This window comes from Callorhinchus milii, unplaced genomic scaffold, assembly GCF_018977255.1.
Source record: "Callorhinchus milii isolate IMCB2004 unplaced genomic scaffold, IMCB_Cmil_1.0 Scaffold1, whole genome shotgun sequence".
Taxonomy (NCBI): Eukaryota; Metazoa; Chordata; class Chondrichthyes; order Chimaeriformes; family Callorhinchidae; genus Callorhinchus; species Callorhinchus milii.
In genome coordinates, this window is record NW_024704742.1 from 121077382 (window position 1) to 121095629 (window position 18248).

At 42.7% G+C, this 18248-nt stretch overlaps 1 protein-coding gene and 1 non-coding gene across 4 annotated transcripts in view; one reads left to right on the forward strand and one right to left on the reverse strand.

Moving 5' to 3' along the window:
• ipo11 (importin 11) overlaps positions 1-16196 on the reverse strand; it is a 258056-nt gene extending 241860 nt beyond the window's left edge. For all 3 annotated transcript variants that reach the window (XM_007892133.2, XM_042335013.1, XM_007892131.2), the window contains exons 1-2: positions 16087-16196; positions 2858-3002 (exon numbers count right to left, since the gene is read on the reverse strand). In XM_007892133.2, coding sequence (XP_007890324.1) covers positions 2858-2995 — 138 coding nt within the window. In that variant the 5' untranslated portion in view covers positions 2996-3002; positions 16087-16196. The remainder of the gene's footprint in view (positions 1-2857; positions 3003-16086) is intronic.
• Positions 12745-12816, forward strand: trnat-ugu. Its single transcript has one exon. It is a non-coding gene; the product is annotated as a tRNA-Thr (tRNA).
• Positions 16197-18248: the final 2052 nt, after the last annotated feature.

Here is an 18248-nt window from a genome sequence, read left to right on the forward strand (position 1 = left end):
CAGCAGAATCTTCAACTATGCAAGGATTCACAGATATATTATCCTGCTCTCATCCAAAGAACACAACTAGCTTGGTGGTGGGGTGGGGGGGAGAGAAAGCAAGAATCCTACTTGATTTTACATTTCTCTAACCTCATGTGATGAGACCATTTGTGCCCCACAGGCTAACCTGGGATAGGATTAATTAACTTAGCACAGCCAAGGAATTAAACATGCATCCCGCTGGTGTGCATGCCTGGGTAGTGCCTTTACACATCAGAAGAGCTCAATTAGAGTCAAAGAAACTTCAGTACAGAAGAGAGATTCAGCCCATTGTGCATGTGCTGGCTCTCAGCTACATATTTCAATTTTTTCATTTTTTTCTCCATACATTTTCGTATCATGAACCTTCATCCATTTATCCTATTGCTTTTCAATATTGTAATTGTCAACTTGAAAAGCCACATGCGATATAGTATTCCAAATTCCTAATAAGCATTGTGTGAAAAAGTTGCTTCTATCCTACCCACTAAAATTCTCGTAATAACCTTAACAATCTGTCACTATTTACCCTCTCACTTTTATAATTTAGATGCATCTTTTAGATCCCTTAACTTTCTCTGCTTCAGATTTGTAAACTTTTTATCATAACTTGTATCATTGCCTTCCTCATGGTGAATCTAAACTGTACTCTCCCAATGCCTCTGATATTTATTTTATAATGGGGGAGGAAAAGGAGGTCCAAAACTGGACTCCATAATCCAGTTGTGGATTTTCTGTAGATTCATCGGTTCTTTACTTTTACATTCAATGCTCTATATATGTCTTATGCAACACGATGGCCTGACAAGCTCTAAAGGCAGTGTAGAGGAGAACAATGCAGATGATCCAGTGTTACAGGAATGAGCTAAGATTATACAAACTAAGGCTCTGCAGACTTGACATATCTCAGAGGGGACCTGATGGAATTACAATATAAGATTTTAAATGGGATTGAGAAGGCAAACTCAAAACAATACTTTTGGATGCACTGAGACAGAACCAATGGATAAAGTTTTAGGCTCGCAAAGGGTATCAGACTCTACCACTGACAAGTTCTCTGGGACACTATCCGTATGAAGGGCACTATATAAACCTAAGTTGTTGCTGTTAGAACAGGTTAACAAGCAGGGTTAACAGCTCAGTGCTGAAATGGTAGGATGGTAGTGTGGCTATTCTGGAAGCATAAGATCAAATGGGTTAAAGGACCTTCTTCATCTGAAATTCTCTTGTGATTTTCTCATTTTATGTTTTTTTTGCACTTACAATCACACTTCCAAAGTTCTATGTGCAACTAAAGATTTCTCTGTTCCTCCACAGATTGGGGGATTTTAACATTAGTTTCTGGCCTGCGAGCCCCCCGGCTGTTTACCTGATATCATTGTGAGAGGGACGGCTCCCGAATCCCATGTGTGGTGTGGCACGAGAGACAAATCGGCTTCACTCGGAGGCCCCGCTGTTGTGATTGTCTGTTTGTGTGTGTGTGTGTGTGTGTGTGTGTGTGAGAGAATGTTTATGATTGTCTTTGTGTATGTTTCTCTACACCAACAAAATTACATTTGTATAGCGCTTAACATGTCGGGAGGATGTCTATATGCATTTGTGTGTGTGTGTGTTTCTCTCTCTCTCTGTTTGTGAGTATGTCTGTGTCTCCCTCTCCTATATGTGTTTGTGGGTATGCCTGTGTATGTCTTTCTAGGTGTTTGTGAGTGTCTCGCTGAGAATGTGTGTCTGTGTCTGAGTGTGTGTCTCTCTGTGTATGTGTCTCTCTGTGAGTCTGTGTATGTGTGTCTCTCTGTGTGTCTGTGTATGTGTGTCTCTCTGTGTGTGTCTCTCTTTCTCTGGGTCTGTGCACGGTACTGTCATCAGCAGTGCCCTGGAGTACTGCAGACCTGCTTGGCTCAGGAACTGGACTACCGAGACCGCCACAGAGGGTTAGCTCGATTATGACATTCTGTTACCAAACATGTCACCTTGGAGCTAGTCTAGCTCCTGCTTACCTCCCCACCAAGGACAGTCACTTGATGGATTAGTCATTTGAAGCGAAATGTAAAATGAAATAAGATGAATATGCAGTTCTACCTAGAGACATCCAGAATGATACAGAGGTGCCTATGGTAGAACAATTTTAATTACTTAATCAAGGCTGCCAAAAAAAATCTATTGCTCTTTTAACACATTTTAAAATTTAAATTACAGCACAATTACAGAAATCCACTGTACAATGCCCCCCAGCACCTAAAAGGTTATTTTCAGGATACGAACATAAGTGAAACTTGGCAGGATTTGAACACTCCTGATAGCCAATACTTTCTGCTACCTCAGGGATGCATCCAACAACATGAACGATACACAATATTGTAAATCATTCTCTCCAACACTTTAGAACACCTGTTCATTACAACACATCATTTCTAGTTCCAAGTATTGTAATTAGTTCAAGAGAGCAGATTGGGACAGGACAATACTAGATTTTTTTTTGCTAAAAACACAACAAATAATCTCAACCTAAATTTCATTAGATTTTTGAATAACTAAAATCTAACAGAGAATTTTATTAAGGCTTTAAATTAAGCTACACTCAGTCATGAAGCTAATCTAACAGCAAAAAGAAGAGAACAATCGGAAAAGACCTTAAACCTAATTTTAAACATCCCAGATGTTCCAAAAGACAAAATTAATTTACACCCAACTTACTACAAAGGTAAGTTGATAATGCAAACACCATGAAGGCCTATGAGTTAAGCTGCTTAACTGAGTAATTGTAAAGAATGCAGTGGTGTCTGTTGAACTATGAGATACTTTACTTGGAGATAGTATTAATGAAAATATAACCCACCAGCAAAACAGAATAGAAACCAGGATGTGTTTCCCATTGTTTCAGCTGCTCTTCAGCTGGCTTCAGTACAACTGTGTCTTGACTGGTTGCTTGAGTCAAGGCCTGTAGGACAATAGTGCTGGCACTCGTGATATCCATAGAGAACCTGGGAAGCAAGCAAACAGCACTTTCAGCATTTATGTTCATAAAGGTTAATCACAGAAAATAAATGAATATCAACAGGAAAGTCACAAATAATATTTCTATTATTTTTTAAACTGCAAGACTCATTTACAGCACACTCATTGGAAGATACAAAAAGACTGAGATAGCAAAGGTGCATTTTATCGAGAATGATGTTGCAAAAATTAATTATTAACGAATGAATGATACTACACTTCACTTTAAACTCATTGTAATACAATGAAAACCAGAACATTACAAATCATAGTTTATCACAAAGAAATGTAGGTAGCTTAGGTTAAGCAAGAGGTTAACTGCATATGGAAGTCAAATAAAGTAGTTAGTTATGGATCTTAACATGTAATCTTAATTACAATAATATTAAGGATATTACTTATATAGCTAAATTTAGTTCAGTTCATTTAAACTGACACCAGCTAGTGCAGCACTTAGCCATGCAGCCCATAAGGTTGCAGGTTCAAATCTTGGTCTATGCTGTTAGCTGATCTTAGTTGGGAAAGTAGAACTCCATTATTACACAGTTGGGGTCCATAAAATCTCAACCTGCATATTGTTGATTAATTTTGTGACCCTGTGGTGAAGTAATGACCGACACAAATTCTTCAATTGATATTTATTAATACAAATTAGTTATATAATAATAATCCTTGCATTTGATACAACGCTTTTCACGTCTTCTAGATGTCCCAAAGCGCTTCACATATATATTTGAGGGCGAACGCGGCAGCCAATTGCGCACAGCAATGTCCCACAGACAGTCGTGGATTGAAAATGACCAATTTATTATTGTTTTGTTTTTTTGGAGGGATTATTATTAGGCGTGTGGAGTAAGGAAACTTGCCCAAGGTTTCGCTCTGCCTGGAATTGAACTCAGGTCTCTCACTTGCACAGCGAGTGCTCTAACCACTGAGCTACAGGACTCCTTATGTTATGTAATGCATATCAAGTTCTACGTTTCATCAAATCAAATTAATGCTCCCACCACCCTTTCAGACAATGCATTCCAGGTCCAAACAACTCACGGTGTGAAAAAATTGTCTATGTCTATCTATGTCCTTTTGCAGTCTGCTACTATCTTCCTCACCGTTTACTACTTTTCCTAGCTTAGTACCATCTATAAACTTGGAAATTGTACTCCCTATACCCAAGTCCAGGTCATTTATATAGATCAAAAACAGCAGTGGTCCTAATACCAACCCCTGGGGGACACCACTGCACATTTCCCTCCAGTCAGAAAAACAACTGTTCACCATCACTCTCCGCGTTGTCTCCCAGCCAGTTCTGTATCCATGCTGCCACTGTCCCTTTAATACCGTGGGCTTCTATTTTGCTTACAAGTCCCTTATGTGGCACTTTATGAAACGCCTTTTGAAAATCCAAGTTGCTTGAGTTGACCAAAGGGTTGACCAAAGAAAAATCGCGGAAGCTCAAGGACTTGTTTCTTCAAGAAAGCTGTATCTGCTTGAAAGCCAAGGACGGTGGAAGACTTGTTTTGAAACAAGCTGTTGAAATTTTGATAAAGTTTGTACTTAGTTTGCAGCTGGCGTTTCTAACATTACATTGAACAGGCTTTTTGGTGTGTGACCAAAAAGGTATAAAGTATCAAGAGATTTTTGGGGTTAGATCAAAGAGAGAATGGAGCAGCTAATCGCAACCAATCTCGAGGAAAGGGATATACTACAATCAACATGGATCGATGCACATTAACAAGCCGACTTTGACATCAAAGCCATTATATTGATCCGATCAACCCATTTTGGGATCAATCCATTTTACTAACCTGTCCTAAGCATTACTTTGATTTGATGAAACGTATAACTTTGATATGCATTTTCTTTACTAATCTTTAATTAAATTTTACTATTTGAAAGGAAACTTTTGTTGGTTCTTACTTCACTGCAGGGTCCTGAATTTATTTAACCCTTACAACGGTAATAAGCAGCAATAACTGGTTTCACTGTGCACTATGTGGCTCGCTTCCTGTAGTCTGGATAGATCCGTACTAAAAGAAAAATGGCCACCTTCCACGTCATCAGGTCACTGCCAACATCACTTCCCATTTGCTATGCGTTCACAAAGCAGGAAGTGAGACTGGCGGTGACCTGGTGATGGCCTTATTTTAAGCTAAACTTAGCTGTAAACTAAAATGGTCAACTTTCAGAACATTAGGTTGCCGCTGATATCTCTTGCTGCTCTGCACATTCACAGCAAAGCAGTAGCCTGATGATCTCAAAACCACTCATTTTGAGCGAAAGCTCCTGTCTAGTGCACAGGTGAACGTGTTCCACAGTAAAACCACATAATAAGTGAATATGCAACCGAGCTACATTTAATTTACCCCAGGTCCCTCTGGTCTGGGAGGTGGAGGGCAGAAAATCAGATAGAAGTTATATTTTTAACTGCCTAATGGAAAGTGGTTTTGTATGTGTGTGTGTGTGTTGCCACAAGCAAGGACATTTAGTGAGGACATGATCATGCTCAGCCTTGATATCGCTTACAGACAAAAATCTCTGCCAGATTTGAGAAATGTTTACAGGTCGAATAAGCAATATTTTTGTGTTTCCCTTCCAGAAACGTAATCCTTCGGATCCATATAGAAATTGTATGTTTTCAATTGTGTAACTGTATTACTTAGTTTCACTATATTTTAGTTTCATTGCAAGCTTTCGATGGGGAGAGGAGCAGCAACAGCAAGCAACAACACTGCTCTCACTGCACTGTGCCACGTGGATGCAATTTTTATTCAAAAATAAGCTAGGGGTTGCAGTTCCCATTACTATCCCTCATCAAGTCAAATTGTGGAGTCCTATAGTTCAGTGGTGAGAGCAGTCACCTCGCAAGTGAGAGACTTGGGTTTGATTCCCAGCAGGGTGAAACATTGGCAAGTTTCCTTACTCACACGGCTGTTTACCCAGCAGTAAGCAGGAACCCGGTTGTTAGTCGATTGGTGGATCGCTTTTCCGGGGGTAATAATTCCTTCAAAAAAAAATTGGTCACTCAATCCATGACTGTTTGTGGTACACTGCTGTGCTGCATTTTGCCCACAAAATATACAGTCAATTCACTTTACAGTATATTCTGAGAAGTGCTTTGAGATGTCTCGAAGACATAAGGCCCTATATCAAATACAAGGATTATTATTATTTATTATTTTCTGTATCTGCATCTCTCTCCATCTGCATGTGTTGCTGTATCTCTATTTTGCTCTCTCTCTCTGTGACTCTGTATCTCTCTCTCTGTTTGAAAGTGTTTGACAGGCTCTGCTGTTAACCACTGTTTTTCCTACTGGGTCAGACCAAGCCTGGGTCCAGACACAGTGCAATTGTGTTCATGGGTTGGAGGAAACCATCACCCGGGTCGGATGCAGCCCGAGGGCTGACAGTTGGATCACCCTGATGTAAATCATAATTGTGCACATCCTGTTGAAAGAGTGGGAAAATATCAATGTGACACTGAGTCATGAAGACTAGAAAGCTCCTAGTTCACTGGTCTGTACTGAGTCAGTTAATTTCAGCTTGGACACTGATTGTAGCCTTATACTGTAATCTGCTTAACAAAAAGGTTCCAATGCCTAATAGTTATCCAATGAGTCCTACTGGTATAAGTAAACATCACTCGATAACAGGATGAGGCTCCAATGTAAAATATCCTGTCAATGCAATTCTAGTCCATGACCTTCGACCTCACTTAATCAAGTAGGGGAGGGTTTTTTCCCTGCCGTCTGCCAAATGGATCTACAATATTCTATCACTGGGTAGAACAACTACCCACGTAGCGCCCTTCATGAGGGGTAGCCTTCAGCTCCCCTCTCGACTCTCTTCCCCCTCCTCGCTCCCTCCCTTCCCTCCCCTCACCCTGACCATTTCCCCCCTCCTTGCTCCCTCCCTTCCCTCCCCTCACCCTGACCATTTCCCCCCTCCTCGCTCCCTCCCTTCCCTCCCCTCACCCTGACCATTTCCCCCCTGCTCGGGTCATGACCCAACTGTGCAGCGCCTTGGGACGTCCTCCTGACGTGAAAGGCTCTTTATAAATGGAATCTTGTTGTTGTTGTTGTTGTTGTAGCGTCTCTGAGCTCTAAACAATGGCGTTGTGTGTTGCTGAACTGGAAGCGGAAGAGGAGGTGGCCGTGGGCACAGTAGAAAGGTGCGATCCTTAGATGGGCAAAGAGGGGGCGAGACGGAAGGTGTTCCAAAGTTTCAGGGTGTAGTGACTGAAGGCACAGCCACCAATTGTGCAGCAGAAGCTAATTAATGTTGCTTAGCAAGAGAAAATGAAAATTGGCAATAACAGTTAAGAAGAAAATCTGAAGAAAATATGAGAACACATCAGGAATATTTCAATGAATGAAACATAATAGGTTTCTGCGCCTTGGGACATCCTCCTGACATGAAAAGTGCTTTACAAATGTAATTTTGTTGTTTTTGCTGTTTGCCACATGGAAAAAATACAATGTTCCAAGAGTCTGTGAAACAGGATGAACAGAGGCTTATCGCACACTGACATCTAGAGGTTTGCAATGCAATGAGCCAAAAAAAACAAATGCACATCACATTATAGCAAGAACACAAATAAACACTATTTTCCCTCTATATTTCAATACTGATCTTTAAACCTATGTGAGCTAACTCGTGTCACTGGCACAGGTACAACAATTTAGGTACATCTATAACTGGTAATAAGGAATTGGAGAACTCTTAAATTAGTACTTTATTTCAGCCTTCATATTTGGAGAACATTGATAAAATACCAATGAAATCTAAAATGAACTAATGGAGAGGTGCAAAGTTGCCTCCTACGGTAACAAGCTGGTGCACAAACAGTCAAACTTCATAGTATAGTGTGCATCTCCAATGCCATGAGCAGAGGCTGGGAGACAGCTTTCACTTGTCGCCAACAGCAATATATAAAGAAAGCAGAATTTTATAACCTTGCAAAATAAAGTCAATCCTGGTAGGTCTAGAGGTTTTAGTCTACAACTTAGTCACAAAGCCAACTCACAGAGTGATTCGGCAAAAGCAACTGCTTGCTTATCATAGTGACAATGACTTTATTATCATTCCTACATGTTATGCAATATTATGACTAATATAATTATGAAGCCCTATGCTAAGTTAGGTAATTTCAACTGTGTTAGTTATACTTATAGCACAGTTAAAGGCTGTTGGAGAATTTTTTCCGAAGAGTTTACAAATCTGCAGGTTTAAGTTGTCTTCAGCTCTTACTCCTTGTGTCCAGTAAATTGTTCCATTTAATCTTATGCAGTAAACAATAATAATCCTTGCATTTGATGTCACGTCTTCAATACGTCTCAAAGCGCTTCACAGAATGCACTGCAAAGTGAATTGACCGTATTTTGTGGGTGAAATGCAGCAGCCAATTGCGCACAGCAGTGTCCCACAAACAGTCGAGGATTGGCTGACCAATTTTTTATTAAATAAATTGAATAGGAGATGGTGGGGGGGCGGTGGCGGTGATGGCTTTAGATTTGTAGGGGCGCAGTGAGGGTGGGACAGACAATCTCTCTCTCTCTACCTCCCCTTCCTTCCTCCCTCCCTCCTCTCCCTCCCCCCCGCTCCTGACCCTTTCCTTCGACCGGTCACAGGACTGATGCTCGCTGTTTACTCCCCCGGCCTGGGAGCCACAGCCTGGCGTCGCTCAGCTTCCAGGAATACTCCGAATTCCAATTCCGAAGGAACACAAAGCCTCCAGCTGGCTCCTCGCTGTGCCAGGATCACCGGGAACGCTGTCCAACTGATTTACCATCAACCCCACCTGTCCTCGTGAAGTAATCATTAGTTACTGCATCACAAGCATTCAGAGTGACTTGCTACTACCCTCTACTGGCAACCAGAAAAAAGTAGTGAAGCTGCAAATTTACAATCACTGAACCAAATACCCACAGATTTTAACAAAATATTTATAAGTGTAAATCTAGTACTGAATCATTTGCATAAACATTTGTATTTTATGAATACACAAAATTAAAGAGGCATAGGCCAGTGTGCACAGCATCTAAAAAATTAATTTTATATCCATTATCTTACAATATTAAAGAAATGAAACTCAAACATATACTGAGCAGTAATTACAACATTAGACACTGGTTTAGAAGATGCACTAAATCGCCTCAATATAATAAAAGCCCATTTCTGCCACCAAAATATTTTTTNCCAGTACATTTACTCACTATTATAGGATATCATTGCATTTTGAACAAAACCACTTGGTGCACCTCCATTATATTGCTTGGTACATTGTTCCAATATAAAGTGATTTATAAATGAAAATCATACAAATTTGTTTCATTATCCAATCCAGCTCTATGAAAACAATACATAAAATGAGAGAATGTAATTAGTTCTATCAAGGCCTCTCCTTACAACTATCAGGGTCTTTCCCTTCACAACATTAATCTTTTGGGGGAAACGTGGTGCAGAAATTTCACCTCAAACCCCTTTAGGGTTATCAAACAGAACTGCAGAATATAGATCCAATCCACTTGTCCTATTATACAGGACCTGGTTTCCCAGACTCAATGCAAGATCGTTAAATTCACAGATAAGATCAGCCTATGGCACCACAGACTGTAGGGGGGTAAGGGGAAGGAGGAAATCAAAAGAAGCAGTCAGGACCTTACAACAAGAGCACAACAGGGTATGCACCGGAGCTCATCACTGAAAAATTAAGTACAAACAGTATACAAGTTACTGTGCATAGAACTAAAAATAAGTGTCCATGGATGGGCTAACATTTGCCAAGGGAAAGTTGACTTGTTGAACTCACTATTTGGGGCAAACATAACAAAGCATAACAGGATTTGGCATACATTGGAATAGAAATCAGTTCAGATCCAATCTTCAAAAGTTATGCTCAGACTATACAGTGCTCTAGTCAGGCTCAATCTGGTCACCACAAAAATATGTGGGCCTGCTAGTGTGAAAGGGAGTGAAAAGCAGAGTAACGAGGCTGATCCCTAATATTAGAGGGTTGGTTTGGGAGGAATAACTCGGTAAACTCGAGTTCTTCACTCTCAAAAAGAGACATCCCAGAGGTAGAAAAGATACTAAACAATATTTAACTTATAACCATACCCACAAAACAGCAGCACAAAAGGGCACAGGTTCAGGGTTGGGAAGCACAAGTTTAGAATTTACTTGGGAGTATGTTTTTGACAGAGGGCAATTAGCAAATAGAATAAGGTACCAAGGAAAGGTGGTTGAGGCATACAGCTGGTCATATTTAAGAAATTAAGCGAATAGATTTCTTCATTCATTGAATTGCTTAAACTGTTCAGCATGAAAACAGGCCATTTGGCCCAACTAGTCCACACCACGAGACTCCACCTCTCCTAATCCCCTCTCGCATACTACTATTCAAATCTCTCGTAACTTATCTGCATGGTTTTGAAAACTAAGGTGGAACTGCTTTGTATTGACTATATGAGCAATATTCAAGGACAGTCTAAAACTCCACCGCAGTCTGTAAGACACTCTAACCTACACTCACCTTATCCTGCTACTTCCTCTTTCCACCTTAATCCTTAATAATAATCCTTGCATTTGATATAGCGCTTTTCACGTCAGGAGGACGTCCCAAAGCGCTTCACAGAACACACTGTAAAGTGAATTGACTGTATATTTGTGGGCGAACGCGGCAGCCAATTGCGCACAGCAATGTCCCACAAACAGTCATGGATTGAAAATGACCAATTTATTATTGTTTTTGGTTTTGGAGGGATTATTATTAGGCGTGTGGAGTAAGGAAACTTGCCCAAGGTTTCGCCCTGCCTGGAATTGAACTCAGGTCTCTAGCTTGCAAACCGAGTGCTCAACCACTGAGCTACAGGACTCCACCTTACCCTAAACTTAACAATATTAATCCTTACATTTCAGATAGTGCCCTTCACATCAGAAGGATGGCCCAAAACATTTCAGAGGACATACAATCAAGTGCAGTGACTGTGTATTTTATACTTGCACTTCTGTAACATTCCCATCTCTAGTTATTTTGTCACTGTTACTTGCTGAAACCCAAATTCACCTCTTCCTAACTTTACTGTTTTCAACTTCTATTCTAATTCCAATTCAAAGTTTTATATTCCTGCTTCTCGCCTTAACTTCCTTAATCCAACTTCAAATGCCTCTGGCTCAATTCATAACTCGATTGCTGAATTCCTTTGCTCTCTCAATCACACCATCAAACAACAACTTGCATTTATATCCCTCCCCCATGCATGGTAGAGTCCCAGTGCGCTCGGGACCACTTACATAATTCTTCAGAGTTGTTCCAACTTATCAATCCAAAAAAATGAATCCATCAACTCCAACTATCCTTTGCTGAGATCAAATTTGATGATTACAATTCTCAGCCAATTGAGCCATGAGTTCTAATCTTTCACAAATCAATTAGCATTGATAGTTACCCAAGAAAATTATTTGATGGGAGTTAATTGATGCAACAACTGCTTTGTTTGGAAGTCTATTCACATATCCACTATTTAGCAAGGAAACATTATCCAGTTTTATCATGCTTATGCATTTTTAATTTCTAGTCTAAGCACTCCAAGATGCTATCCTGTGTGAAGGATAGTTATATAAATGCAAGTTGTTGCTGTGCTGCCTGTTACATTGCCTGCTGACATCTACAATCATAGATTTGCATAGAATATACAACTTTTGAACTACAGGTGGAGTCCTGTAGCTCAGTGGTTAGAGCACTCGCTTTGCAAGTGAGAGACCTGGGTTTGATTCCCGCCAGGGTGAAACATTGGGCAAGTTTCCTTACTCCACACGCCTGATAATAATCCCTCAAAAAAATGGTCATTTCAATCCACAACTGTCTGTGGGACACTGCTGTGTGCAATTGGCTGCCGCATTTAGCCCACAATTATACAGTCAATTCACTTTACACTCTATTCTGTGAAGCGCTTTAAGACGTCTAGAAGATGTGAAAAGCACTACATCAAATGCAAGGATTATTATTATTATTACAATCTTTAATAAACTTATAGCAACTTCCAAGTGATCACTTCATCCTTGTCAATCTCAATGACTAAATTCAGATTTTGTAAATAGTAATACAATAAAACCACTAGATGGTGCAGTGGGGTATTTTGGTTGGAGAGAATTGCTACTCAGCATCACAACTGCAGATCTCAAAACTTAAACTGCAATGGTTACTTTCTAAACTGTACTCAAACTGCACTGGTTACCCTATAAACGGTAGAGAATAAAAAAACTCCTAAAATCCCTTTGATCACTTAACTACTCAATCATGTTTATATCAACTACTGAGGTTTACTATTTATTAAGTTTTACTGTGATCAAACAAAGCTTTTCCAATTCAAAAGAACTGCTGAGCCAGCAAAATGCATTTCAAACTACACAGCAGTACGTTCTGAAAACAGATTACTAAGTCACGTGAACAAAATGTTTATCTTTATAAAAAGAAAATAGTTATCTCTGATGTCAGATGATAACTTATTATAAAGACCTTTTTTTTTAAAATGACAACTTGCATTGATACAGTGCCCTAAACGCTGGTTGCGTCTCAAAGCATTTAGCAGCTGTATGGTTTGATCCTGACCTCGAAAGGGAAGCGACTGAAGGCACAGTCAAAGAGGAAATTCTTCCAAAGAGAGGGCAAGACAGATGGATTGAGGCAAGAAGTTCCAGAGATTCGGGCATAATATTTGAAAGCTGTGGAGTCCTGTAGCTCAGTGGTTAGAGCACTCGCTTTGTAAGCGAGAGACCTGAGTTCAATCCCAGGCAGGGCCAAACCTTGGGCAAGTTTCCTTACTCCACACGCCTAATAATAATCCCTCCAAAAACCCAAAACAATAATAAAAAATGGGTCATTTTCAATCTACGACTGTTTGTGGGACATTGCTGTGCGCAATTGGCTGCTGCGTTCGCCCACAAATATACAGTCAATTCATTTTACAGTGTGTTCTGTGAAGCCCTTTGGGATGTCCTCCCGACGTGAAAAGCGCTATATCAAATGCAAGGATTATTATTATTATTATTAAAGCACAGCCGCCATTTGTGGAGCGAAAGAGTTGAGGGAACGTGCCAGCTGAGCGAAGGCATTGGTAGAGGGATGGAGTGTGAGCAGATAGGAGAGGTAGGAAGGCGATAGGGTGTGAAGAGATTTAAAAGTGAGAATCTTGAAATCAATCCGTTCTTCAACAGGTAGCTCGTGGAGCTTGGCAAGAACTTGGGAGATGGGAGCCCAGAGAGTCAAAAGTCTGGTAATGGGCGAGCACACAGGTGACAGAGTTTTGAAGGCAGCAGAGTTTTGAATCATTAAAAAGATACAAAATGTGAGACATTATAAAGTCATTAAGCCATAAAGTTCAAGTCAGCCTATTATATAACAATCAGTTTCTTGCACTCACCTACTCGCAAATTCCAAGTAAAGCGTAGGCAATCATATATTACTGTTGTCCTACTGCATTTTCTACTGTTGTTACATTTGATCCTTTGCATCTCACAAAATACTGCATCTCTCACAAATTGCTGCCTCCACAACTCCAATGAGATATCCATTGCCACATATAGATCTATTAAAGTCTCTTCGAATCAGCCATAACTGTCCTGAATTTATTTATACAGTGTGCTCAAAGCCCAAATTCCCAGTGATAATGCACTAGCTGAAGTTGAAAGGAGTTGATCTGTATGGAAAACTTAATCATGCACGTTTGCTGATATATATTTCAATTTTAAAATGTTAACAAAAACTTGTCACCACATCAATACTTTGGCCTAATACATAAAATCTCAAAATTGCCAACTTCATCACCTACTTGAAAAATAGGTTTTCAGGATTTACCGCTATTTTGAAGCACTTATATTCCGATTTCAAACATGTTACCAACAAAAATCATATTGCAATAATGCAGCAAAACATGCATTGCAGGTTAATTTAAAGCAGGACCTCAAAACCTTTCAACCATCTAATCTGTGAAGTACAGGAACTTGATTATTGCTATTGCTCTTACCATTTGTACTTTTGTATTGTATTTCCCTGATTCAAATTAGTGTCATTAGATTGGACTGAAAGAGTCAGAAGTTTTAATCCTAAATTCTCACAAAAGTAACACCAGCCTACAAGTTGTGGTGTCAATCTGGCTCAATTGATAGCCCTCTTGCCTCCAACTCAGGACGTTGTGAGTGCAAGCCTGAAGGTTGCGAAGGACTGTGATTTTATATAATCTAGGCTGACACTTCAATGCAGTGTTGGGGGAGCAACTGCATTATCAGAGATGCTATTCTTAGGACGTAACGTTAAACCAAGGTCCGGTTTGCAAGTTCAGAGAAATATTAAAGATCACATGCAGCACTATTCAAAAAAAAAGGGCGATCCTTACAATGCCTTTTGACCAATAATCCTCCAGATAAAATTGCTAATTCACTCCATGGTTGTTTGTGAGACATCGACTTGGGCACAAATTGGCTGCTCCAAATTCACCTGCAAATACAGTCACTACACTTCCAGCGAAATCCTGTAAAGTGCTGAGACACTGGGAAAATGCTACGGTGCTCTTATCAAAAGCCAGGAATAAAAATGAAACACCGTACAGGTTTGGTTGGAACTGAGGTTTTCCATTGCTCTGACCCCAGTCAATTATTTCTGGGTTACATTTGTTGGGATGGGAGGAGAGGGATTTGGTGTGGGGGGGGGGGGGAGAGAGAGAGAGATGGGGGGAGAGAGAGAGAGAGATGGGGGGAGAGAGAGATGGGGAGAGAGAGAGATGGGGGGAGAGAGAGATGGGGGGAGAGAGAGAGAGATGGGGGGGAGAGAGAGAGAGAGAGAGATGGGGGGGAGAGAGAGAGATGGGGGGAGAGAGAGAGAGATGGGGGAGAGAGATGGGGGGAGAGAGAGAGAGAGAGAGAGATGGGGGGAGAGAGAGAGAGAGAGAGATGGGGGGAGAGAGAGAGAGAGAGATGGGGGGGAGAGAGAGAGAGAGAGAGAGATGGGGGGAGAGAGAGAGAGAGAGATGGGGGGGAGAGAGAGAGAGAGAGATGGGGGGGAGAGAGAGAGAGAGAGAGAGAGAGGAGGGGGGAGAGAGAGAGTGAGAGAGAGAGGGAGAGAGAGGAGAGGGGAGAGAGAGAGAGATGGGGGGGAGAGAGAGGAGAGAGAGATGGGGGGGAGAGAGAGAGAGAGATGGGGGAGAGAGAGAGAGATGGGGAGAGAGAGAGAGAGAGATGGGGGGAGAGAGAGAGAGGGGGGGGAGAGAGAGAGAGAGATGGGGGGAGAGAGAGAGAGAGAGAGAGATGGGGAGAGAGAGAGAGAGAGATGGGGGGAGAGAGAGAGAGAGATGGGGAGAGAGGAGAGAGAGAGAGAGAGAGATGGGGGAGAGAGAGAGAGAGATGGGGGAGAGAGAGAGAGAGAGATGGGGAGAGAGAGAGAGAGAGATGGGGGGAGAGAGAGAGAGAGATGGGGGGAGAGAGAGAGAGAGAGATGGGGGGAGAGAGAGAGAGAGAGAGAGATGGGGGGAGAGAGAGAGAGAGAGAGATGGGGAGAGAGAGAGAGAGAGAGAGATGGGGAGAGAGAGAGAGAGATGGGGAGAGAGAGAGAGAGAGAGATGGGGAGAGAGAGAGAGAGAGAGATGGGAGAGAGGAGAGAGAGAGAGAGGATGGGAGAGAGAGAGAGAGAGAGAGATGGGGGAAGAGAGAGAGAGAGAGATGGGGGGCGGAAAGGAGAGAAAAATGTAAGATTATGACTCAGAAAACGGAATGTTAAAAAATGACCATCTCTTACACTCTCACCACATGTCCCGCCTTCTCTCTGCCCTCCCCCCGCCCCCCTCCCCCCCTCCCCCCCCCGCCATACCCTGAGCCCTGAGCCCAGGGCCCCCCCTCCCGCCGCCCCGGGTCTCCCACTACTTTTAATCGGTTAGAAACTGTTCCCAAGTGTCGGGGGTCGGGTCGGGAGGGTGGGGGTCGGGGTCGGGGTGGGGGCTGTGCTGTGCCTCTGGCCGGGGCTGAGCCTCCGCCCGCCCGCCCGCCCGCCCGGGCAGTGCGGCGGCCTCTCCGCCTCTCTACCTGTAGCCGTCGCTCCCGACTCCACTCCGGGATCCTCTCCACACCGCCACCTGCCTCGGCACCGTGCAGTCAGCCGCCACCGCGCCTGCGCAGCCACCACCTCCTCCCGACCGGCAAGACAGAGCCCCCGGACCGACGCCTCCCTCAACAGCGGCCCCTGGCGGCCGGAGCTGCACCAACGCACGGGGCACCGTGGATTGTGTTCACTTTGGTTCACTCGACCCTTTTTTGTGCAGAGAGATCATTTGACTGACCTCCTTGGGGGGGGCGTGGGCTGGGGTGGGGGGGGGTAAGCGGGGATTCCTTGGAGCTGTGGCCGACGGAGTGTCGGAATCGAGCCAATCCTCAGTGGCGGTCTCAACGACGACAACAAAATTACATTTATGTAGCGCCTTTTCACGTCGGGGGGAAGTTCCAGGGCTCTGGACGATCAATGTTTCAGCCTCTCCGTCTCTAAGGTGGTCCGGTTCCTGAGCGCAGCGGCTTTTGCAGTATTTCAGGGCACTGCTGATGACAGCACAACCTGACTGGCTCATTGGTAAGACTTGCAGGGGTTGACCAGGCAGTGGGGACAGGGATTCTTCCCATTCAGCTCCTGTTAATCCTGCAAGCCAAAGCCCTAGCGATGGTCCCAGCTGGACAAGCAGTCAGAAAGCTTGCCAGACGTGCTCTCAGTAACAAGCTACGTGTTTTAACTGGTTGGACTACAGCGTACTCCCGATGCAGACTCTGGTGTCCTCAAGCCTCGGCTCTTACCAACCTAATACTCTTCAGAATCAGAATCAGATAAGTGGGATGTGTCCCTCCAAATAAATACTTCTGGAATTCCCATGCAGAGGTGGCATGCACCAAAAACATACAGATTTGTTCTCAGGTGGATGATGCTGGCAGGGCCAGCTTTATTGTGCATGCCTAGTTGCCCTGAGAAGGGAGTGGTGGGCTCTTTAAGTGTTCCGCTATCCCTATCTGAAGGACACTATACAAATGCAAGTTATTGTGAACCGCTGCAGTCCTTGTGACAATGTTGCCCCTGCAATGTTGTAGCATACCTTCTCAGGGCAACTAGACATGCACAATAAAGCTGACCCTGCCAGGATCAACCATCTGAGAAAGAATCTTTATGTTTTTGGTCAGCCCATTTAGCCTACCTAAGTTCCTAAGTGTGAAGTTCCTGGATTTGTACCCTATTTTAGGATATCTGTAAATGAATGTATATTTTTATACAAACACAGCAGCCAATTTGTCCAAAGCAATAATAATCCTTGCATTTGATATACTACTTTTCACGTCAGGAGGACGTCCCAAAGTGCTTCACAGAACACACTGTAAAGTGAATTGACTGTATATTTGTGGGCGAACGCGGCAGCTAATTGTGCACAGCAATGTCCCACAAACAGTCGTAGATTGAAAATGACCAATTTATTATTGTTTTTTGTTTTGGAGGGATTATTATTAGGCGTGTGGAGTAAGGAAACTTGCCCAAGGTTTCGTCCTGCCTGGAATTGAACTCAGGTTTCTCACTTGCAAAGCGAGTGCTCTAACCACTGAGCTACAGGACTCTACTCTTGTTTTACAAGCCAAGTGGGATTGGAGGGACTATTGGCCAGGACATAGAGAGAAACTCCCTTCACTTGTTGAATAGTACCATGGGATTTTTAACGTCCAAGTAATCAGGCAGGTGGCACCTCGGTTTAATATCTCATCCAACAATGCAACCCACCGCCATCTCTGTGTTGGAACAGTACTGTAGAAATTTACAACACAGAAGATGGCCATTTGGCCCATTGTGTCTGTGATGCCTCTTTTTAAAGAGCAAAACTTTCAGTCCCATTTACCTGCCCTTTTCCCATATCCCTCTGGTTGACGCCTTTGTAACAGAACCATAAAAAGTGTCAGTCTAGACTTGTGAGTTGAAAGTCTGCAAATACCGTGAGATGCATAGACATCTCAGCTTGATTTTGATACTATTAAATATGGTGATGGTTTCCGCATGTGTCAGACAACTGGCTACACAAAACAAAACAAAACAAAACAAAACTAAACAAGGATCGGGTTGGGAGGGACTCTGCACACTGTGCAGGGTTCTGGGTGTGTTGTGAGCGGTCCTCCTGCAGGTGGCGCAGCTCGTGTTCTCCTGGCCCTCACGCCCACGGCAACGTCAT